This window comes from Cetorhinus maximus, chromosome 2, assembly GCF_964194155.1.
Source record: "Cetorhinus maximus chromosome 2, sCetMax3.hap1.1, whole genome shotgun sequence".
NCBI classification, from domain to species: domain Eukaryota; kingdom Metazoa; phylum Chordata; class Chondrichthyes; order Lamniformes; family Cetorhinidae; genus Cetorhinus; species Cetorhinus maximus.
In genome coordinates this window covers 31678170-31702800 of record NC_135880.1, presented here as the reverse complement: position 1 = coordinate 31702800, position 24631 = coordinate 31678170, and the positions used below count along the sequence as shown (strand labels likewise).

The 24631-nt window shown below is 43.5% G+C and overlaps 1 protein-coding gene across 1 annotated transcript in view; it reads left to right on the top strand.

Annotated features, from left to right (window-relative positions):
• Positions 1-342: 342 nt before the first annotated feature.
• LOC144689922 (ufm1-specific protease 2-like) overlaps positions 343-24631 on the top strand; it is a 43273-nt gene continuing 18984 nt past the window's right edge. Inside the window, exons 1-4 of the mRNA XM_078557436.1 lie at positions 343-490; positions 4605-4788; positions 11979-12042; positions 15417-15571. Coding sequence (XP_078413562.1) covers positions 343-490; positions 4605-4788; positions 11979-12042; positions 15417-15571 — 551 coding nt within the window. The remainder of the gene's footprint in view (positions 491-4604; positions 4789-11978; positions 12043-15416; positions 15572-24631) is intronic.

Below are 24631 nucleotides of genomic sequence, written 5' to 3'. Positions count from 1 at the left end.
ACCTAGAAGGACAAGGGCACCAGACACATGGGACACTACCACCTGGGAGTTCCCTTCCAAGCCACACACCATCCTGACTTGGAAATATATCACCGTTCCTTCACTATAGCAAGACCAAAATCATGGAACTCCCTTTTCAGCAGCACTGTGAGTGTAACTGCACCACATGGACTGTAGCGGTTCAAGAAGGCAGCTCACCACCACCTTCTCAAGGAAAATTAGGGATGGACAACAAATGCTGGCCTAGCCAATGACACCCACATCCCAGGCAAGAATAAAAAAAATAGGGATTGGCAATAGATGCTCTTTTCCCATGAATGAGTAGGGAAAAAAGTGTACAACATGCACAGCGGATTTAAAACGTTATTTAGACAGATGAATAATTACTTTGTCTCAATGAATTTATTTCAGCTGCCACTTGAAACTGAAAATTTGTTATTTCGAATAAAGGGAGGAGTTCAGTTGGAAGAAGCCCTCAACAAAACAGATGGTGTGTAAATTGCTTCTTAGATGCATATTTAATATTTTAATTAATCTGTTTTACGTTTCAATTGGGATTTTTTTATCACTGAATAATTAACATTTTTGATGCCTGTGAAGCAATAAGATTTTGTGTGCTAAAATTTAGCACAAGCCATTCGATATCCGGGGGAAATCTGGTCTCTTCGGGCTAGCTGTTGGTCAAAGTTTTTAGCTCACATACTGTGTATTTAAAGACAAGTCGCCTTTGTGAAATATCATTTGCAACACGTGCCCTTTCCGATTTAGGTATATTCCAGCACTTTCATTGACCAATAATAATCATATGTAGATTCTCCTCCTGTTACTTACAAACGGTTTTCTTGGTTGCATCTAATTGTCCTATTGCCTTGATTGTTTGATAGACAAGGCTCTGAAGTAGTGCTAGTTAGAGGCAGGTCAGGTAAGGGTGGGAATTCAGCAGGAACCTGGTTCATAAGAACATAACAAAAAGCCAAGGACAAGAAATATCCATTTGGTCCACTAAGCTCATCTCTTTAGTATTTCCATTCACCCAGACTAGCCGCCAACAGTATCTTGAAGTTCTTTAGCAAAAAATGCTGGGAACACACAACACATCAATTAGCATTCTGCAGAGCGCAGTTTACAATATGGGTGACCTTGACTATTGAGGGCTTTACTACTGAAAGTGGAACAATAAGTGTGAGGTCTGTGAGATATCACCTTGATAGCTGAAATAATTATTGGATTTGGACTCTGGTACCAATGGTCAACTCTCTTTATTTCAGATATTAATTACAATAAGCAGGCAGGCAGTACATACATCTGTATGTCTACAAGAAAACAGCTCAATGGGATTACTCAGCCCTCCTGTTCTTAGCTGCAGTCTAGGCACTTCAAGCTGCTCTGTTTCTCTACCAAACTTCATCCTTATATATCCTCACTTAAACTAGTTGCTTCTCATTTCATTGTTCTTGCCTAATTAGGGCAAATGTGCAGATCGGCACATCACCATAAAGACCCTTGACCACTCAAGATCTACTTAGTAAAGCCAAACAGATCAGGATATACTTCTACAAAACCAGACAGCTCAGAACAGAAGCAATGGTCCTCAAACCAGTTTACGCAAGAAGATGATGTTAAAAGCAGATAAATTAGTGGTTAATTGCATCACAAGCTGACAGCCAAGAGAGACAATGGTTCTTTATTAATGGGGAGGGTTCAGATGAACATGACAGCATGGTGGAAACCTGGCACGGCCGACACAGATGTTCTGCCAAATTTAAAGTTGCCAGGAGCTGACAGATGCCACAATCATCGGGGAAGGTGCTGAAGGCTTCCTGGAGGAGCCAGTGGGGGTGAGCTTTCCTGTTCCTCTTGACCCATAAGGAGCGCTAGAGAAAACACTTAAAGCTCCCACCTCCATTTCACTGCAAGGATTCTCTAGCCCTGGAGAACCAAGACTGCAACAGTTAAATTAATATCAGGCTTCAACTTGCAATACAGGAGCCTAATTTAAATGCTTCCTCGTCATGACGGCACACCTACAGGACATGAAACCAGCTGCAATCAAAATTGGCATGATTGTGTGTGTGTGTGTGTGTGTGTGTGTGTGTTGGGTTGAAGACACTTTCCTGATTTTTCATGATATATAGGTTGTGACAAAAACACTTTTTCTAATTATTTATTTTAAATGACATGTTATGTTCAGGTAATGAAGGCCTCATTACACTTGTTGGCCTTTTTCCAAACATCATTGCCTCGTGCAGCTTTCTGTTGTAGCATAACATTAACCTACAGTTGGGAAAACTGTTTACTTTTCATGGCTCCTGTCAGACTGGTGTCGTACAGATCAATATATATAATTTAAAAATATAGTGATACTTGTTAAAGCCAAATCCAAGGTAAAACTTAAAAAATCTCAACCGCAACCTCAATCAGCATGGATCCCAATCACTTCCAGGTTTAACACAGGCGGGACAAGGACCAATAAGCTAACCTGCTCCCAGGTCAGCCAATTAAATATTTTAATGAGGCTGACACCTCTGCTTTAGTCTGCTTTGCAGATTTAATCCTGGCCAGGTATGTTTCGCAGGCCTCCAGCTTCACATCTATGCCCCTGCACAGACCTAGAACAGACATGGATGCCTCTGGATGTGGCATGCACCCCGTCCAAACGCAAGGTCGCAAAATGCTCCCGTCACCCACATTCCCACATTCCCACATTTTTAAAATTTGTTAATGGGATGTGAACATCGCTGGCAAGGACAGTATTTGTTGCCCATCATTGATTGCCCTTGTGAAAGTGATCAAGAGTTTCCTTCTTGAAACACTGCAGTTCATCTAGCCTAGTTACACCTACAGTGTTATTAGGGCAGGAGGTCCAAGTTTTCTACCCAGTGCCAGTGAAGGAATGGTGATATATTCCTGAGTAAGGATGGTCGTGGCTTGGAGGTGAACTCACACATGGTGGTGTTCCCACGTGTGTACTGCCATTACCCTTCCATTGTCGGGAGCTTGAAAGGTGCTGTCGAAGGAGGTTTTGTGAGTTTCTGCAGTGCATCTTGTGGATGTTACACATTGCTGCATTGTGCATCAGTAGTGGAGGGAGTAACTGTGTAAGGTGGTGAATGGGGTGCCAATCAAGCAGGCTGCTTTGCCCTGGAGGATATCAAGCTACATGAGTATTATTTGACCTGCACTTGACCCAGGCAAGTGTCACACTCCTGATATGTCTTGTAGATGGTGAACAGGGTTTTCGGAGTCAGAAGGTAAACTATTCCCTCTGGTCTGCTCTTGTAGCCGCAGCATTTATATGGCTGGTCCAGTTCAGTTTCTGGTCGATGGTAACCCCCAAGATGTTGATATTGAGGAATTCAGCGATGATAATGCCATTGAATGTGAAGGCGAGATTGTTAGATTTTCTCTTGCTGGAGATGGTCATTGTCTGGTGCCTGTGTGGCCCGAATGTTTCTTCCCACATATCAGCCCAAGCATGAATGTTGTCCAGGTCTTGCTGCACATCGGCACAGACTGCTTCCATATCTGAGGAATGGCGAATGGTTCTGAACATGGCACAATCATCAGCGAACATCTCCACTTCTGACCTTAGGAGGGAGTGAAATTCATTGAAAAAGCAGCTGAGGATAATTTGTCCTAGGACAATGCCTTGTGGAACTCCTGCAGCAACGACCTGGGATTGAGATGATTGACCTCCAACAATCACAACCATCTTCCTTTGTGCTCGGTATGAGTGCAACGTGTGGAGCATTTTCCCCTTGAGTCACATTGACTTCAACCTTGCTCAAAGTCAGTCACTCTCACCAAATCTCTGGAATTCAGCTCTTTTGTCCATGAGTCAAGACTGTCATAAGATCTGGAGTTGATTGGCCCTGGTGGAACCCAAACTGAGCATCAGTGAGCAGATTATTGTTGAGTTAGTACCGCTTGATAGAAGTGTCAATGATATCTTCCATCACTTTGCTGATGATCGACAGTAAAGCATTTTTCTAGTTTTCATATTGTGTTAAGTATCTTATTTCTCTACAAGGCACCCACAGAAATGCCTCTTTTTGAAGCTAACGTTAAAGCTAAACATTAGTCACAGACCTTCCCTGAGACATCAGTATGAACATTCACTTCCTGGATGCCTTTTAACTCTGTAAACTTTTAAATCTTCGCTCAGCTTGACAACTACAGATTAAGTGTTTGAATGTAGTTAGAGATCTTTTATGTGATACTTGCTTGTTAAATTTTGCTGCAACAGCGCAGCATTTAGTTTGGTAAGCATGTCATTTTTCAAAGAATCAAAATTGCCCTTATATAGCTATATAAGGATGATAAGAACATAAGAATTAGGAGCAGAACTAGACCACCCAGTCCATCGAGCCTGCTCCGCCATTCAATATGATCGTAGCTGATCTTGGGCTTCAACTCCTTTTTCCCACCCACTCCCCATATCCCTGAATTCCCTGAGAGACCAAAAATCTGTCTATCCCTGCTTTAGATGTATTCAGTGATGGTTTATTATTAGAGATGCATAATGGAAGACTTAAGTTGTAAGCATTAATGTTGATGCCAACAGCATTTATAACATATTTTTCCTTTTTCTCCATTAAATTCAGAAGAAGGAATTAAAGCAGGTTTCAGTGAAGCCATTAATAAGCTGATTTCTAAGGTAAATTCACAAGCTTTCACCCTAAGTGGCCTTGGTGGCTCATTATATACGTGGCCCAAAACTCATGCCAGCACACATACTTCAGAACTGCAAGAGGACACTCGATGCAAAGCCATCTTAAAACATGTTACGTAAGTAGCAGAATGGAATCTTTTAAATACCTCAGTGTTACATTACTGCATGTTTTTGGTGCCAGGACAGTTGCTACTAGGATTTAAATAAAATTTATGGTGCAAGTATTAAATTTTCATCTGTGCACTTCATTTGAACATCTAGTCTTTCAAGTATTGATTTTGTCCTTCCAAATTTGTGTTTTGTCTGAAGAGACTTTGAGCTCGATAATATTCCAATAATAGTAAAATGATGTGCAGGTGGTTGCACATATATTACAGCTGGTGCTAGAAATAGGAGTGATTTAAGCTAATGAATTGTAAGTGTCACACAAGAAAGATATCACGCAAACATCACTTTTATAGACTTGTGATTTTTCTTTGCTAAATAAACCTGATGATTTGTTAAATCACTAACTAGTGAAGAAAGTAAAGCAGTTTGCTGGACATTTCATTTTGCTGTTTCCTCATCTTGGCCATTAGGGTCCTTTTTAAAAAGACAGTAAAATGTTTATTTAGGCATTGAATTGTTCTTTAGTATTCAAAGTAATCTATGTCCTGTGAATATGATTTCACTACACCTTTTCCCCTGAGATGAAAACAAATCTCAATTAGAAATCTGTTTCTACTGACATTTTGAATACATTTGAAAAGTGCTACTGTTAAAAAAAAATCAAGTCAGTTGTTTTTTCCATGCTTGATTGGAGACATCTTTTTGTTAATCTTCATTCATTTCAAGCATTGAGACACTATGACACAAATAAGCTGGCTGTCTCAGTACACTGGTATCACCAAAAATACAATGAATAGCCAATGGAACAAAATGTAATTATATCTAACAGTAAGATTAAAAGGCTTACTATCAGTTTAAAATAGAATTGCCATGTGGCTGTTTACCTTTGTTTTCATAAGTCAAAGCAGGTTTAAGAAATTGTTATCCGGGGGTTGCAATATATAATAGAGCAACCTGGTTTGTAATGTAGAAGCAACCAGCCACTGTGCTGCTGCTTTCAGTTGGCAGCAATTTGAAAAATCTGTCTAGGCTGATTATAAACTGGTGAGGTAGCCACCATGGCTGATTAACAATCACAACTTGTGTTTGTATGGTACCTTAAATGTAGAAAAACATGTCATTGCACTCAGCTGAACATGCCACCTCCTGCTGTGGGCACATGTCGATGCGGTGATCACCAGATTGTGAACCCAAGCCTGCTATACTGTGGTGTATATCTCTGCGCTGGTGGAGGGTGTGGGTAAGCGCTGTGATGGGTCTTCAAGTTTGCTTATTTCCAGCTCTTCAATGGAGGAGGTGTCCTCTTGGCTGGAGGTGAGGACCTGGATGGAGCTGAGGGACTGGCTGGCTGAGTGTGTCGGTCGCTTGGCAGAGCTCCCTGTGAATCAAAGTAGAGATAATTATTGCATGGCAGCAGAGTCAAAAGCAGGAGAGAGAGCACTCACATTTGCGTTGAGTGGGGGATGATGTGGTGCAGGATCCTCACATGGGTATTTGCCGCCAACCTCACCATCACCGCAGGCACGGTCCAAATCCCCACCAGTCAGCACGATGGCACGCTCCTCAAACTGAGTGAGAGGCAGGCCTAACATGGGCCATTCCACCCCCCCAGTCTGGGACCTATTCCTGCCGATGTGAGCCAACTTCTCCTGCATGAAAGCAGATGGAGAGAGTGTGAGCAGGACACATGGCACTGTGTGGAATTTTTGTGCGATGAGCGGAGAGATGGACAGGACGAGGACGTGAGCTCCAGAGGGTATGAGCCTGATGGAGATGTGAGTGTGAGTGTGAGAGTTAGTGGTGTTGTCCCTTGAGGTGTGAGATCCCTGTGGATGTGTGATGGGTTTGTGAGTGTGTGAGTTGAGAATGACTTACCTTGGTAGAATGGATGAGAGCATTATCCTCTTGCAGCACTGGGTGGCTGTCCTCTTTTGCAGGGCATTAGCGCTGACCACCACTGCCAGTACCTCCCATGCTGGACTGGTGACCTCGCTTGCTGGCCTTCGCCCAGACCGGGGGTAGAGGACTTCACGGTGGGCCTCCAATCTGTCCAGTAGGTGCTCAAGGGAGGCATCGCAAAAATCTGGGGGCAGCATGTTTCCTACCTTTGGCAGCCATTAGTCCACAGCAGCTTCCCATCCCTTGAAGAGAGCTAGCTCTGCGCAGGGGCAGCCTTTAAACATGGCACCCGGTTTACTGAAGGCCTGATGTGACGGCGGGGCAGGCGAATGAGTGGCTGCCCCGCCACCGACCTGACGTGTTTCCTGGGAATGCATGATTAATGAGGCGGGATTAGGACGATACAGTGTGAAAAGCCACCATCGCGGCCAGCAGGTAAAATATCCTTTTTCCCGCCTGCTACCACACTGAGTGCAAACCTGGGATGATTCCACCCTAAATCAAGAATTGCGCTCCCTCTTGTTGGGCTTGTTACGTTCTGGCTAAAAAAGTTCTCCTGAATGCAGTTCAAGAATTTGGAGCCCTCTGTGCCTATTCCACTGTTCCTATCCCAGTTGATATTAGGGTAGTTGAAGGTCCCAATATTATTGCCCAATTGTTTTTGCATTCAGAAATTTGCCTACATATTTGATCTTCTGTCTCCCTCTCACTACTTGGGGTTCTTTAGTACACTCCTAGTCATGTGGCAGCCCCCTTTTTTATTCCTGAGCTCAACCCATATGGCCTCATTTGATGAGTCATTTTGTATATCATCCCTCCTCACAGCTGTAATTGGGTCTTTAACCAATAATGCTACACCCTTATCTTTTTTAGCCCCCTTAGAACCATAGAGCCATAGAAAAGTTACTGCGCAGAAAGAGGCCATTCAGCCCATCATCTCTGCGCTGACCAAAAATGGAAAAAAAGAAACTAGACACCCATTTTAACCCCACTTTCCAGCACCTGGTCCGTAGTCTTGCAGGTTACAGCACTTCAGATGCAGATCCAGCTACCTTTCAAATGAGTTCAGCTTTTAAGCCTTAACCAATAACTTAGGCAGTGAATTCCAGATGTCCACCATCCTCTGGGTGAAAAAGTTTTTCCTCATGTCCCCTCTAATCCTTCTACCAATCACCTTAAATCTATTCCCCCTGGTAATTGACCCCACTGCTAGAGGAAACAATTCTTTCCTGTCTATCCTATCTAGGCCCCTTTTAATTTTGTACACCTCAATTAGGTCACCCCTCAGCCTCCTCTGTTCTAAGGAAAACAACCCTAGCCTATCAAATCTCTTCTCATAGCTGCAATTTTCAAGCCCTGGCAACATTCTTTTTAATCTCCTCTGCACTCTCTCCAGAACAACTATGTCCTTCCTGAAATGTGGTGACCAGAACTGTACACAAAATTCCAGCTGTGGCCTAACCAGCATTTTATACAGTTCCATCATTACATCCCTGCTTTTGTATTCAGTACCTTGCCCAATAAAGGAAAGCATTCCATATGCTTTCTTGACCACCTGTTTCGCCACCTTCAAGGACCTGAACATGGACATGAACTCCAAAGGTCTCTCGCTTCCTCAACCCCTCGCTATAACTTCCTGTTTACTGAGCACTCCCTTGCTTTGCTTGCCCTCCCCAAGTGTATTGCCTCGCACTTTTCTGGATCGAATTCCATTTGCCACTTCTCCGCCCACTCAACCAAACCATTGCTATCACACTGGAGTCGACAGCTATCCTCTTCATTATCAACTACACGGCCAATTTTAGTGTCAACTGCACATTTCCCAATCATGCCTCTCACATTTAAGTCTAAATCATGAATATAAACAGCAAACAGCAAGACCCCAACATTGAGCCCTGTGGAACACCATTGGAAACCATTTTCCAATTATAAAACCATCCATCGACCATTGCCCTTTGTTTCCTATCACTAAGCCAAATTTGGATCCAACTTGCCACCTTCCCCTGTATCCCATGGAATCTCACTTTCCTGACCAGTTTCGCCATGTGGGACCCTCTCTATCCTGCCTGAAAACCCAGGGATGTTGAGCTGCCATTTTTGCCTCTTTTTTTAAGCCAAGCCATGATACCATGCTGCCATGTGTCTATTTGTGCCCTCAGCTCATTGGCTTTATTTGCTGTACTCCTTGCATTTAAATAAATATCTTTTAACATTGCCAAATTCCAGAGCTGTAAACCTTTTAATCTTTTCTTCTTCTGTCTTTCAGAGTCATTTGTTAATTTTCTGTCTCCCGTTCCGTGCTCGGAATTTGTCTGAATCTGCTCTCAGGTTCCCATCCCCCTGCCAATCTAATTTAAACCCTCCCCAACAACCTGAGAAAATCTCCCTGCAAGGACATTTGCCCTGGTCCTATTCAGGCTTGTAGAGATCCCTCCTTCCCTAGAACCAGTCCCAATGCCCCAGAAATCTGAAGCCCTCCCTCCTGCACCATCTCTCCAGCCACACATTCATCTGGCGTATTCTCCTATTTCTATACTCCCTAGCACGTGGCCTTGGAAGTAATTCAGAGATCACTACCTTTGGGGTCCTTCTTGCTAACCTGTTTCCTAACCCCCTGAGCTCAGCCTGCAGGACCTCATCCCTTTTTCTACCTATATTGTTGGTACCAACGTGAACTAGGAGCTCTGGCTGTGCACCCTCACCCTCCAGAATGCTCTGAAGCCACTCCATATTATCCATGACCCTTGCACCAAGGGAGGCAACATACCATCCTGGAATCACGTCTGCCACCACAGAAGCTCCTGTCTATTCCCTTAATGATAGAATCCCTTGGAACTTTCACTCTGTCCTCGTGCCATTTTTTTAAAGCTCCAGCTCTTGCTGGATCTCCCCGTGCTGGTTTATTTCAAATCTCCGACACCAAATTCTAATTCGCTGTCCATAGCCAATTTTTCTTCTAATTACTTCAAATTACTTTGCTTTCCTGTTTTTTCTCCTCCCTCCCTGCACACCTGAGCCACCCATGGTGCTTTGGTCATGACTCCTGCTGTTAGCTCCGGAGGAACCCTCTCCCCCATTGGTGCTCAGAACGGAGTACCTGTTAGAAAGTGGAGTGTCCTCAGGGGTCTGCTGCACTACCTGCCTTGACTTTCTTGTCTGTCTGACAGCCACCCAGTCTCTCTCTATCTGCTCTTTCTTAAGCTGTGGGGTGACCACCTTCTGAAATGTGCTATGCACGTAGCCCTCATCTTCGTGAATGCTCCTCAGTGACACCAGCTGCTCCTCGAGTTCCAATATACAGCATATGAGTTTTTCCATTTAGTGGCACTTTCTGCACATGCAGTTGTCCAGGACATGGGTGGCATCCAGGAGTCCCCACATGGTACAGGATGCGCACTCAACCAGTATGAGCAGCCCTTCCTTGCCTTGAATATTTACTGTACCGAAATTGGAATTTAAGTAAACACAATAAAATGCTAATTAACTCTTATTCTGTCCTCACGCTTTTTCAAAAAAATCCCCGACTCTCACTGGAACTCTCGCTCTGTCCTCGTGCCAGTTATCTTTTGTTTAAATCCCCGACTCTCACTAGAACTTTCGCTCTGTTCTCGTGCTAGTTATTTTTTGTTTAAACCCCCGACTCTCACTGGAACTCTCACTCTGTCCTCATGCCATTTTTTTAAAGCCCTGACACTTGCTGGATCTCCCCGTGCTGGTTTATTTCAAATCTCCGAAACCAAATTCTAATTCGCTGTCCATAGCTGATTTTTCTTCTAATTACTTCAAATTACTTTGAAATTAATTCAAACCTCAGGTGGAATCTTGTGCCCTACCCCGTGGTGGGTTTGATGTCAAGGAAGCATTTAATCAAGCTGAATAGTTGTGGTGAGGACCCTGACAGCTTCCCATCTCCACCCCAATTAAGTCTCTGGTGGCAAGGCCTATGGATTGTCCTATCGACCATCGTCTCCATATCCTGCCACCAATTGAGGCCTATAAGTGGCCAATTAATGCTGATATTAACCCAGTGGCGGTGGGGCCCACGCTATGCTGGGAGCCTGACAAGCAAACACTGACATGTTTGTTCCAGCTTCCAGTGCAGTGGTGTCCATCGTTCAAGGACATTCCATGCCTGATCAAGGGACCCGGCATTGGGAAGGGTGGGGGGCGGGGTGCCACTGACAGCCACACCCCAGCACTTGCTGTTGACCCCCCTCCCCCATGCCCACCTCCTCCCGTGACTTCCACCCTGTGATCACCTTCCCATTATCTCTCACCTGTGCCTGGCTCCCTCCTTAATCTGAGGGTGTAGTACAGACAACAGCCACTGGCTCCCCATTGGTGCTGCTGAGTACAGAAGAACTACCAGCTTCTAATTGGATGGGTGATGTTGGGAGGTGGGACTGCCACCCCCAGAGTCCCTGATTCCAGGAGAAGGCCCACCACTGGCCTGTCAAGTGCCTAAGTGGCACAAGATGCGGCAGGCTTCCTGAAAAGAGTTGACGTGGGGATCTTGCTGGCTCTCCAGTCAGTGGGGAAAACCCCATCGCCTCCACAAGTTTCCTCCCCAAGTTCCAGAGGTTAAGAAACTGAACTGTAGTCACATCTGTATCACCTGAATTTGTTATAAATTATTTGGTGAGCAATCACATCCTACACCCCTTCATATCCCCACAAGGAACTTTATTATCAGGCATTAGTCATCTACACCATCATAAGACTGTTAGTCTAGTAGGATTCCTAACAAAGAGTGAAATTAAGTTGGAACTAGTTTTTTTATTTGGTTGGTGGAGTATTGGGTGTTGCAGCACAGCATAGCAAAATGTGAACTCTTCCTTTCCTTCCTAGACTACTAAGTGGTAAGTACAAATATATGTTTAAAAGTCTCCATTGTCACTGAAGCTCAAGGCATAGATTGTAGCCATGGGCCTTGATGTGTTTTATGCTAACTATTTGATGTCTATTACCTCCATTTTCTTTCTATTCATGAAGGTTATCAGCATACGTCAATATGTTTGGAAAAAAGATTTCCATTTATATAGTGCCTTTCACAATCTCAGGATGTCCCAAAGCAAACGAGATCCTTTTGAAGTGTAGTTGGGTAGTCACTGTTGTAATGCAGGAATAGAGACAAGTACAAACCTGATTTTAATTCATCTTTGTCATGTTCAATGTTATGCCTGGGCATTAAAGTACTGATAAAGCATCTAATGTGCAATATTGGTGCCAGATATCAGAACATGAACAGTCAGGTTCTATTTGTGTGCCATCTCATCACAGTGTACAATTTTTATTTCAGGGCCGAGGTCAATGACATGCTTCATAAGGCTTCCATGAAGCTATCGTTAAAGATTGTACCTCTGGTAGGCATATATATTTAATAATTTTTGATTTTAAGGATTTTTTTTCCTAGTATTTCTGATGAGATAACATCTGTAATGATTTAAGGTAACCAGCTACACTTCTCTAGTAGTAATACACAATAAGGGGAATTTGCCACGTATTCACTGGCATTGGAGAATATTCAAAACCATGAGCATGGTTTGCAGCATCAACTGCACAAATTGGCACACCCAACTCACAGTCAGTTTCATTTTATGAAGAAAAAGTGGGCTGACTGGGGACTTCACAAGTCTTATTACTTGCTTAAAACATGGTCACACACTGATCTCATGACTTTCTCAGGAATGGACTGGGTAATATTTGGGTGCCCTGACTTGTAGGAGAGGGCTTCTTAAAGGTGACGAGAACATTTTACTTTTATGCTGATTGCACCTCTTTTTCACTAAAGACTAATATATTTTTGTTGCTTCATTTATTTTTGTTGCTGTCTAGGTTTCGCTCTTGTCATTGCAAAGGTTACTTCTTAATGAAATACGAACCATTTGTTTGCAGTAATCAAAATGGTCAGGATGGGAAATTCTTTCTGGAAATATAGCGCCGTTCCTTCACTGTCGCTGGGTCAAAATCCTGGAACTCCCTCCCTAACAGCAGTGTGGGTATGCCTACACTACATGGACTGCCGCGGTTCAAGAAGGCAGCTCACCACCACCTTCTCAAGGACAATTAGGGATAGGTAATAAATGCTGGCCCAGCCAGCAACGCCCACATCCCATAAATGAATATTAAAAAAAACACAGGTTTAGGTCACCCTACATGGTAGTGTGTTTGTTATGTCTTGCGGTTCCCAGAAGTTTAAAATACTCACACTATTTTATGCGAATACAGTGCTTCTTCCAAGTGGTTAAATATGCAGGAGTACTGATTCATCACTTGAGGGAAGATAGCGGGTGGTGATGAGCAGGAGGTTTCCTTTCCCATGATTAACTTCATTGAGTCCAGAATCAATGTTGAGGGCTCCCAGTGGCACTCCCTCCCAAATGTATCCACTATTCTGTCATCTCTGCAGTGGGACAGGATTGTGATGGATGAGTTTGCAACATCGTCTGTAAGGTATGATTCAGCGAGTATGGCTATGCAAGGCTGTTGACTAGTGTTAGTGAGAAGGATTGACAGGATTTGCAGAGTTGATTTGGCTATGTGTTTCTTTGTTGTTTCCATTGCTTAGGTCAATGCAGGGTTGTCCATCCACTTTCTTTATTCTTATCAGAGTTATTTGTCACAATTTGATACAAATGAGGGACTTGCATCTCAGTGCCAGTAAATACTCAACCACATTACTTTGGGTTTAGCCACTAATGCCTGAAGGGCATTAGTGAATCAGACATATTTTTATGATAGTCCATTATCATAGAAACATCGATGAGACAAGGTTATATTCTCTCTGGTTGGAGATGGTCATTATCTGGCACTTGTGTGGTGCAAATGTTACTTACCACTTATCAGCTCAAGCCTGAATGTTTTACAGGTCTTGCTGCATATGGACACGGACTGCTTCAGTGTCTGATAAGTTGCAAATGGTGCTGAACATTGTGCGATCATCAGCGAACATTCCTACTTCTGAACTTATGATGGAGGGAAGGTATTTGATGAAGCAGCTGAAAATGGTTGAGTCTAGAATGCTACCCTGAGAAATTCCTGCAGCAATGTCCAGGGCTTAGATGATTGACCTCCAAAAACCACAACCATCACCCTTTATGCTAGATTTGAATCCAACAACGGAGAGTTTTCCTCTGATTCCCATTGTGTTCAATTTTGCAAGGCCTCCTTTATGGCACATGCAGGGTGCCTTGATATCATGTTGTGCCTCCAGATGATTGGCCCAGGCCTCTGGATTACTAATAAAATAACATAAACATTAACATTCCCATTTTTTGTTTCATTCCATGTAAGTATGAGTGCAGGGAGATACAGAGAGGTAGAATAGGCATTGGCATGATGTGTTGAATGGCCTCTTTCCCTGCTGTATCATTCGGCGATTTTATTAGTGTAAGAGCACATAAGTAATACATTTGTACTAAGCAACTAAGTTCATAGTTCATAGTTAAAATCCATAGCGAGCCTACTGCAGAGTGGTGCCAGGAATGGAAAACTTTTTTTTTAGTTTAATGCTACACTTAATTCAAAACGTTATTTTACTTCTCTAATTTCCTGATTTGCCCTGCATAAGTTGATTTTCTTTTGGGCTGTGAAACATATTCAAATTCACCAGATGCACTTATTGAGCAATCACAGTTTGTGTGTTGTGCAGATTTTATGACGACTAGAAGAATATGCCAGCAGTTGTTGGAAACTCCCTTATTTCTGGTGAAAAAACAGAAAGACTGTTTTGGATTGCCTATTAGTAATGATTCCTTTTTTTTTTTCCCTGCTTCCCTCCTTCCCAGTTCATAGAGTCAATCTTCCCCACCTGCCTGGAGTTTCAAATGACTGAATCTATTTTCCCTCTTCATCCCCATTTCATTTTGGGAATGTTCTCCTCCTTCCTCTCTTCTTCCTTCTGCCAGTTTATGGAACAAGTCCTGGTGATTTACCCCTCATCTTTGCTCCTGATGCTACTATTCTGGGGTACATTTCCCCATGCTGTGGATGAGAGTTCCCAAATTGCACGACGTTCTCCATAAAAAAAAACCTGGAGATTACAATGTGAAACTGACCCAAAGCCAGTGGACCTCAGAAAACCACACTGCCAGCTGGAAAGTCATTTCAATTAAAGTACTTCCCGAAGGCTTGCTTCCTTCTTTCAAAATTTCTCAAAGAATTGTATTCTGCAGGTGCTTTTCAAAGAATTAAGCAACTTGTCCTGGAAACCCAGCTTAATTGGCCTCCTTTGATTTTTTCCCCTTTCTTCTTTATCAGTAGGTTCATTGTTCTATAATGGAGTCCCAGAGGGGCAGCAAGCAACATTATAGAGTACCATTAAAGCAAGAGAGGCTGACCTTGTGTGACTTTCGGTGGATAGAATAATTCAGATTTATAAGAAAGAAAGGGCAAACAGATTTCAGTAAATACTCCCTTTCAGCATCTGCTCAGATTAACATGAATATTGCTTTCTTGGGACACAACAGTAGAACTCTAATGGTATATTTTCTCTTAGGCCTGAAGCTAGGGGCCTTGAATTCCAGTCAGCAGTGTGCTGCCTGCCACATTGGTAAAGGAGATCATTCCGGCAGTGAGAGCACACCAACAACATTCTAAGCCTGGGCTTCCGTTTTCATTCACCCCAGTGCTTCAATCAATACCTGCTGACCTTGTGTTCTATTACTCTGTAAACTGTCCCAACCTTACAATCTTTAACAATTGTAATAATTCTAGCATAACTATTTTTAACTTTCAGAAAGTAATAAACCTGCAGATTCTGTTTGAAGTGACGAGGCCTGATCATGTTCAAGGAATGGCTATCCAGCACAATAACACATCACGTATCCACGTAAAGCTGACTCTCCCTATCGATGTGGTAGTATTTGCAAATCCAGAGGACCCATGGGGAAAGTATGTATTGTCCTAAGTATTAAATGGTTTCTGAATTAGTTTAGTATGTTAACAATGCAGTAATGTAGTCCATAGTAAACAAGACTTTGTTGGTAAAAACAATTCTTAACATTGTACCTCCATTATAACATAAGCTAAATATTTTCACAAAACATTCAAGTCTGCTGACCCAATTTATTTGGTTTTATTCTGAGGCACTTGCTGGAAACTTTGTGCCAATGGACTATCTTCTCTGGAGGCACCAAGATCGTCATTTATTTAAATTCTTTGGCATTGATCTAAGTACCGCTATGGAAATATTTTCACCTACTCTTATTGCCGTTGACTAACTCCTTAAAAGCAATGTTTATCCAACTTGCCATTTTTGAGGGTGAACAGTGACACCCTCTTGAAGATCCCAAGCAAATAATATGTATAGAGTCTTCCTCCCTTAACTTTGGAAAGCACTATCCATAATTCAAAGAAACACCATGTTGATATCACAGAGACATTTTTTATTTTACTGGTATGTGGCATATTACTAGTAATAACAAGTTAATAGGTCAGAAGAATACAGAATTCTTATGGCATTTTGGTATACCCAGCCTCAGATAAAAAGAAGTTCAGTGACCACATGGGTCTCCCAGGATTCCCTTGCACCCTTACCAGGATCCACAGAAACCAGTTTCTTTCTTAAAGAAATATTCAAATGCTGAGCAAAAAAAAAAACAGCTCATTTGTCTATCCCAGTTTTGGATTCTCCCTATCTACTCAGTCCAAACCCTTCATGATTTTGAACACTTCTATCAGATTTCCTCTCAAGCTTGTCTTCTTAAGGAGAACCCCCTCGCTAAAGATTTTACATCCTTCCTAAAGTGTGGTTCCCAGAATTGAACAAAATACTCCAGTTGAGGCGGAAACAGATTTTTATAAAGTTTTATCATAACATCCTAGTTTTTATACTCTATGCATCAATTCATAAAGCTCAGAATCCCAAATGCCTATTTAACTATTTTCTCGACCTGCCCTTCCACCTTCAACGACTTATTCAAATATACCCCCAGATTTTCATGTTGCTGCACCCTGTTTAGAATTGTACCCTTTATTTTATATTACCTCTCTTCTTTCTTCCTACCAAAATATACCATGTCACATTTCTCTGCATTAAACTTCATGTGTTGCATGTCTGACCATTCCACCAGCCTGTCTCTGTCCCCTTGAAATTTATCATTTTTCTTCTTCACAGTTCACAATCTGTCCAAATTTTGTGTCATCTGAAAATGTCAAAGTTGTGCCCTGTACACCCAAGTCTAGGTTATTAATATATTAAGAAATGCAGTGGTGCTAGTACCAACCCCTGAGGTGCACCACTGCATACCTTCCTCTAGTTTGAAAAACAATCATTACTTATGACTGAAGAAAGGTTCTTGACCTGAATTGTTGGCTCAGTTTCTCTCCTCAGATGCTGTCAGACCTGCTGGGTATTTCATGTATTTTGTGTCTTTATTCCATTATCCACTACTCTCTGTTTTCAGTCACTCAGCCAACTTCATAACCTTGCTGCTACTGTCCATTTTACTCCTTGAGCTTCAACTTTGTTGGCGCGTCTATTATGTGGCACTTTATCAAACACCTTTTGTAAGGCTATATGCATTACATGAACCATATTACTCTCACCACCTATCTATGTTATCTAATCAAAAAACTCTATCAAGTTAGTTAAACGCAGTTTGCCTTTAACAGATCCATACTAATTAATCTGCACTTGTCCAAATAAAAGTTAATTTTGTCCCTGATTACCATCTGGAAAAGTATTCCCATCACTGCGGTTGAACTGACTGGCCTATCATTGCTGGATTTATCCTTATACTCAATTTTGAACAAAGGTGTAAAATTTGCAATTCCCAGTCTCTGGCACCCGCCCCTACGTATTTAATGAGGATCGTAAAATTATGGCCAGCGTCTCTGGAATTTCTTCCGCTTTTCCCTAGGATGTATCCAATCTAGTCCTGGTGACTTATCAACTTTAAATACAGCCAACCTTTCTAATGCCTTCTCATTATCAATTTTTAGTCCATCAGATGTCTCAACTCACTTCTCATTCACTATAGTTTTGGTAGCATCTTCTTCCTTGGTAAAAACAGATGGAAAGTACTCATTGGCCTAGATCTTCTGATCAGGATCTTCCAACCCTGATCAGAAAGAAAACTGCACACTTACCTTCCTCCGAATTTTCTGAGTGATCTGCTGAAGGAGGATGGTTCAAAAACCGACAGGGTGCAGTAAATTTGGTAGGGAGCAGTGCTGCAATATTTCGGAGAAAGGTTTTAAATGTCCCATATCTTCATAGAAAAACTACAGAAAGAAGGTAAGTGTGTAAGCGAGTATGGCAGGTGGGTGAAATGAGGTGAGTTGAGTAGTGTGCCAGTTGGGTAAGGTGAGTAATGTGTAATGAGGCAGTTTTAATAAATGATCTCAGAGTAAAAGATCCCCTAGGAAACAGTGACCATAACATGGTAGAATTTAGCATTCAGTTTGGGAGCGAGAAACTTGGATCAGAAACAACTGTGCTAAACTTAAATAAGGGTAATTACAAAGGAATGAGGGCAGAGTTGGCTGGAGTGGACTGGGAAAGAAGTTTAGCAGAAAATATGGTTGATGAACAATGGCAGACGTTTAAGAAAATAGCTCATGACTCACAACAAAGATATATCCCAGTGAGGAAAAAGGATTCTAGGAAGGGGATAAACCAACCATGGTTAACCAAGGAAGTTAAGGATAGAATCAAATTGAAAGAAAAATCATACAGTGTGGCAAAGATTAGTGTTAAGCCAGAGGATTGTGAAAGTTTTAAAAACCAACAGAAGATGACCAAAAAAATAATAAAGAGGGAGAAAATAAACTTTGAGGGTAAACCAGCAAGTAATATTAAAATGGACAGTAAGAGCTTCTTTAAATATGTAAAAAGGAAGATAGAGGCCAAAGTGAACATAGGCCGCTCAGAGAATGAGGCTGAGGAAATAATAATGGGGAACCGGGAAATGGCAGAGGAGTTGAATAAGTACTTTGCAACAGTCTTCACAGTAGAAGACACTAATAGCATTCCAAAAATACTAAATGATCAAGGGGCAAAAGTGGGGGGAGGAAATAAATACAATAACTATCACTAGAGAAAAAGTACTATAGAAACTAATGGGGCTAAAGGCCGATAAGTCCCCTGGACCTGATGGGTTGCATCCTAGGATATTAAAGGAAGTAGGTACAGAGATAGTGAATGCACTGTTAGTAATCTTCCAAGAATCCTTAGATTCTGGAAAAGTTCCAGAGAATTGGAAAACTGACAATATTCAAAAAGGGAGGAAGGCAAAAAACAGGTAGCTATAAACAAGTTAGCTTAATATCCGTAATTGGGAAAACGTTAGACTCTATTATAAAGGATGTAATAGCAGAGCATTTAGAAATGCATAATATAACCAAGCAGAGTCAGCATGGCTTTATGAAGAAGAAATCATGCCTAACAACTGTATTAGAATTCTGTGAGGAGGTAACAAGCAGGATAGATAAAGGGGAACCAGTAGATGTAATATATTTGGACTTCCAAAAGGCGTTCGATAAGGTACTGCACATAAGGCTACTTAATAAGATAAGAACCCATGGTATTGGGGGTAGTATATTAGCATGGATAGAAGACAGAGAGTTAGGAAAAGGGGGGCATTTTCAGGATGGCAGCCTGTAACTAGTGGAGTGCCACAGGGATCAGTGCTGGAGCCACAACTATTTACAATATATATTAATGACTTGGATGAGGAAATGAATGTACTATCAGCAAGTTTGCGGATGACGCAAAAATAGGTGGGAAGGCAAATGGTGAGGATGACACAAAGAGTCTACAGAGAGATATAGACAGGTTAAGTGAGTGGGCAAAAACTTGGCAGATGGAATATAACGTGGGAAAATGTGAGCTGATGCACTTTGGCAGGAAGAATAGAAGAACTAAATGCTATTTAAATGGCGAAAGACTGCAGAAGGCTGCAACACAGAGGGATTTGGGGTCCTCATGCATGAATCCCAAAAAGCTGGCATACAAGTTAAAGAGGTAATAGGGAAGGCAAATGGAATGTTAGTCTTTATTTCAAAGGGAATGGAGTATAAAAATGGGGAAGTCTTGCTAAAACTATACAAGGCACTAGTTAGACCAATTTAGAATACTGTGAACAGTTTTGGTCCCCTTATCTAAGAAAAAAAAGTACTGGCATTGGAGGCAGTCCAGAGAAAGTTCACAAGGTTGATCCCAGGTGTGGAGGGATTTTCTTATGAGGAGAGGTTGAGTAGGTTGGGCCTGTATTCATTGGAGTTTAGAATAATGAGAGGTGACCTTATTGAAACATATAAGGTTCTTAGGGGGCTTGACAGGGTAGATGCTGAGAGGTTGTTTTCCCTTTTGGGAGAGTCTAGGACCAGAGGGCATAATCTCTGAGTAAGGGGTCACATATTTAAGATAGAGATGAGGAGGAATTTCTTTTCTCAGAGGGTAGTTAATCTGTGGAATTCTTTACCGCAGAAGGCTGTAGAGGCTGGATCGTTAAGTATATTGAAGGCTGAGATAGACAGATTTTTAATCAGTAAGGGAATCAAAGGTTATGGGGAAAAGGCAGGAAAGTGGAGTTGATGATTATCAGATCAGCCATGATCTCATTGAATGGCAGAGCAGACTCAATGGGCCGAATGCTTCTATTTCTGCCTTATGGACTTATGGTAGGATGGAAGATGGGTCAGGTCAGGATGGGTTGTCAGGTCAGGGTCTAGACAGGCCAGGTCAGGGGGAGATCAGATTGTGGGGTCAGGTCAGGTCTGTTAGTGGGGGAGTCGGGTCGAGTCGGGGGGAGGGGTCAGTTAGGAGGATTTTCAGAGGTTCAGGGAGGTAATCAGGTGTCGGGGTAGTCGGATGGTGTGGTCAAGTCAGGTCAGGTTGATTTGGGGTTGGTCAGGTCAGGTTGCGGGGGTAGTCAGTTCTGGTCGGGGGGGGAAATCTGACCGGGTGGGGACGAGACTGGGGAGTCGGTGAAGGGGTGGAGCCGGGTGCTGAGGTCGGGTCAGGGTGGTGAAGGCAGGTAGTCGGTGGGTCAAGGGGAGTCAGGAGGGGTCAGTGTGGGTGATTGGGAGGTCAGCTGTTAGACTAGGTTGTTTCCTGTCTAACATTTCATGGGTAACTTTTCCGATAAGTAATTTTGAAATGTCCGGATGCTCTGACCCTAACTCACAGACAGAGAATTTCGCGGAGGGTCCCAGGGAGCAGGAGTATTGGTTGAAGCTTCCTAGACAATTCCAAGAGTCCTTCGTTAGGACTTCCGAGGAGTCCTACAGCACATCTTCTGGGGTACAGTAAGTTTCCGACCATCTGGAGACTGGAAGACCTGGGCCATTGAATATCTCAGCCACAGCCTCCATGTGTAAATCGCTTTTGTTGTCCTTAAACAGCCCCAGCCTTTTATTCTTTATTGACTTTCACAAGACTTTGGATTCCCTTTTATGTTAGCTGCCGGTCTCGACTCAAACCCCCTCTTTACCTCTCTGATTTCCAGTGGCGTGCAAGGTGTCAGACAGGCTACCTCCCTTTGTACCAATTGAGGCCCTTAAGGGAAATAGTAATAGCTACATAAAGGCCTCCTTCCTTGAAAGCTGGTGGCCTTATTGTAAACAGGACGCCCCATTTAAATTCAGGGACCCTGTGCCCAATGGAGGCCCCTTCAGTATAATACTCCAACACCCCTCACCCCCTCCCACACCCCAAATGATCCCCCCTTCCCAAACTGGGTCTCCCACCCCCTTCACCAGGGTCTGGCAGACTGACCCCAGCAAAACCCCTGACTTATCTCCACATCCAGCCCCATGATTCCTAAGCATTGGCAATTGCCTGCAGTCCTAGCAGTGGCCACTGCTGGTACTATAGAGCTGCCAGCCACTTTATTGGCTGCCAGGTCTCGGTGATGGGATATCCTCAGAGATGGAGGCAGAATTCCCACCCCTAGCCACTTAACAGCCCAATGGCAGTTAAATTGGCTCCGGCTTCCCAAGTCAAATGAAGGGAGGCTCACCTCCCACCACGCCCAACTTTTATGCTGGGTTTGCCAGGCCAACACCTCCATACAAAATTCAGCACATGGAGCTATAGGGCAGGATTTTCCTGTCAGCAACCTGAGATCAGCTTTCAATTCCAGATTTTTTTTTAATTGAATTTAAATTCCACCTGCTGACATGGTGGGATTTGAACCCTCATCATCAGAGTATTATCCTGTGTCTCTGGATTATTAGTGCAGTGATATTACCACTATGCCAACATCTCCCTGACCAATGCAAGCCCCGCATCGCCTGCTTTGAGGAAGACCCACTGAATTAAGTGCCACACCAAATTAAGTGCTAATCAGGCACTTAAGTGGGCAGAGGCGGACATTCCCCATGATCGAGGAGCCCCCTGCCAGCCAATCAGAGGCTGTCAGCTTTGCATCACCCAGCAACGCCACTGGGGAGGTAGTGGCTGCTGCCAGTAATGCAGGTACCAAAGGCCCAGGGTCACCAAGCCACACAGGCCACAGGTGAGAGATAGTGGGAGGGGGTTGGCAGGGTGGATGTCATGGGGAAGGGGGGAGGGATATCAGCAACAAAGGCCGTGGGATGGGTGTCTGCGAGAACCCACCTTCATGAGGTCGGGTTCCTCGATCCCACTGGAGGGGGTGCAGAGGAGATTCACCAGGATGTTGCCTGGGATGAAACATTTAAGTTATGAAAAGAGGTTGGATAGACTTGGGTTGTTTTCGTTGGAGCAGAGAAGACTGAGGGGCGACCTGATCGAGGTGTACAAGATAATGAGGGGCATGGACAGGGCGGATAGGGAGCAGCTGTTCCCCTTGGTTGAAGGGTCAGTCACAAGGGGGCATAAGTTCAAGGTGAGGGGCAGGAGGTTTAGAGGGATGTGAGGAAAAACTTTTTTACCCAGAGGGTGGTGACGGTCTGGAATGCACTGCCTGGGAGGGTGGTGGAGGCGGGTTGCCTCACATCCTTTAAAAAGTACCTGGATGAGCACTTGGCATGTCATAATATTCAAGGCTATGGGCCAAGTGCTGGTAAATGGGATTAGGTAGTTAGGTCAGGTGTTTCTCACGTGTCAGTGTAGACTCGATGGGCCGAAGGGCCTCTTCTGCACTGTGTTTCTGTGATCCTGTGATCTGCCTGACAAGGAGGAAACCCCTCTGGAAGCTGGCATCAACACTGACAGTTGGCTTACCCGCACCACGCGGGCATTAAAAATGGCAAACATGGGCCGATTCTGGGATACTCATGCCCATTCCCATTGCCAGCAATTTTGAACAGCCCCAGATAAGTGTGCAGAAGGCCAACCTGGATGAAGCTGTCCTATCATTGCCACTCCATTGTGGATGTGGGCATTTCAGAGCCCTCACAATTTTGATGGAGTTTTTGAAGGCAACCTCATTCTCACCAGTTCGGAGGTGCCGTGAACCATGAGGGAGCCCTGGTCTGCAGCTGGAATTGTTTAACAGGTAAGTTCAAAACTTGTTGGCAACTTCACATGTCATAATGAAATGCAGTATGAAATGCTGTAAGTTAAGTAAGTTTTTAATACAGTGATTGATGATAGGGCTTTGTCTTGAAAAGGTAACTGCCATTAAACTGACCAACATTGTGTAAGTTGAAAAATCTTCAGATGTACTGGAGTACATTATCCACTGGATAGGTGCTCTTCTGCATTGAACATTGTTGAAATTCAGATTTGATTGTGTCAATTGTCCTTTTTGCTTTAAGCTTTTCATTGAATTTAAGATCAGACATCTGTTTTACTGGGCAGAAATTAATAGGCCCTGCCAGTGGGTTTTCAGCTGGAGGAGGACCATAAAATTACCCTAGTGGTCTTTCTGCCACCTGCCTGCCTACCTCCGACCTCTCTGCAATTTTACAGAGGGCGGGCAAGATCTTGGGCAGCCCTTTAACACTGGCCTCAATTTTTAAAATTCATTTAGGGGATGTGGGCGTCGCTGGCTGGGCCAGCATTCATTGTCCATCTCTAATTGCCTTTGAGAAGGTGGTGGTTCAAGAAGGTCTTCTTGAATTGCTGCAGTCCCTATGAGGCAGATACAGCCACAGTGCTGTTAGGGAGGGAGTTTCAGGATTTTTACCCAGCAACAGTGAAAGAACGGCGATATATTTCCAAGTCAGGATGGTGAGTGGATGGAGGGGAACTTCCAGGTGGTGGTGTTCCCATCTATCTGCTGCCCTTGACCACTAGCAGCTAGAAGGACATGTGTTTGGAAGGTGCTGCCTAGGGTACCTTGGTGAATTCCTGAAGTACACATTGCAGCTGGTACACAATGCTGCTACTGTCCATTGATGGTGGAGAGAGTGAATGTTTTTGGATGGGGTGCCAATCAAGTGGGTTACTTTGTCCTGAATGATGTCAAGCTTCTTGAGTGTTGTAAGAGCTGCACTCATACAGGCAAGTGGAGAATATTGCATCACATCCCTGACTTGTGCTTTTCAGATGGTGGACAGGCTTTGGGGAGTCAGGAGGTGAGTTACTCACCACAGGATTCCTAACCTCTGACCTGCTCTTGTAGCCACAATATTTATATGGCTAGTGCAGTTCAGTTTCTGATCAATGGTAACCCTCAGGATATTGATAGTGGGAGATTCAGCGATGGCAATGCCATTGAAAGTCAAGGGGCAATGGTTAGATTCTCTCTTGTTGGAGATGGTCATTGCCTGGCGCTTGTGTGGTGCGAATGTCACTTGCCACTTGTCAGCCCTAGCCTGGACATTGTCCAGGTTTTACTGCATTTGGACATGGACTACTTCAGTATCTGAGGAGTCGCGAATGGTGCTGAACATTGTGCAATCAACAGCTAACATCCCCATGCCTGACCTTATGATGAAAGGAAGGTCATTGATGAAGCAGCTGAAGATGGTTGGGCCTAGGACACTACCCTGAGGAACTCCTGCAGTGATGTCCTGGAGCTGAGATGATTGACTTCCAACAACCACAACCATCTTCGGCTCCTTGATGCCACACTC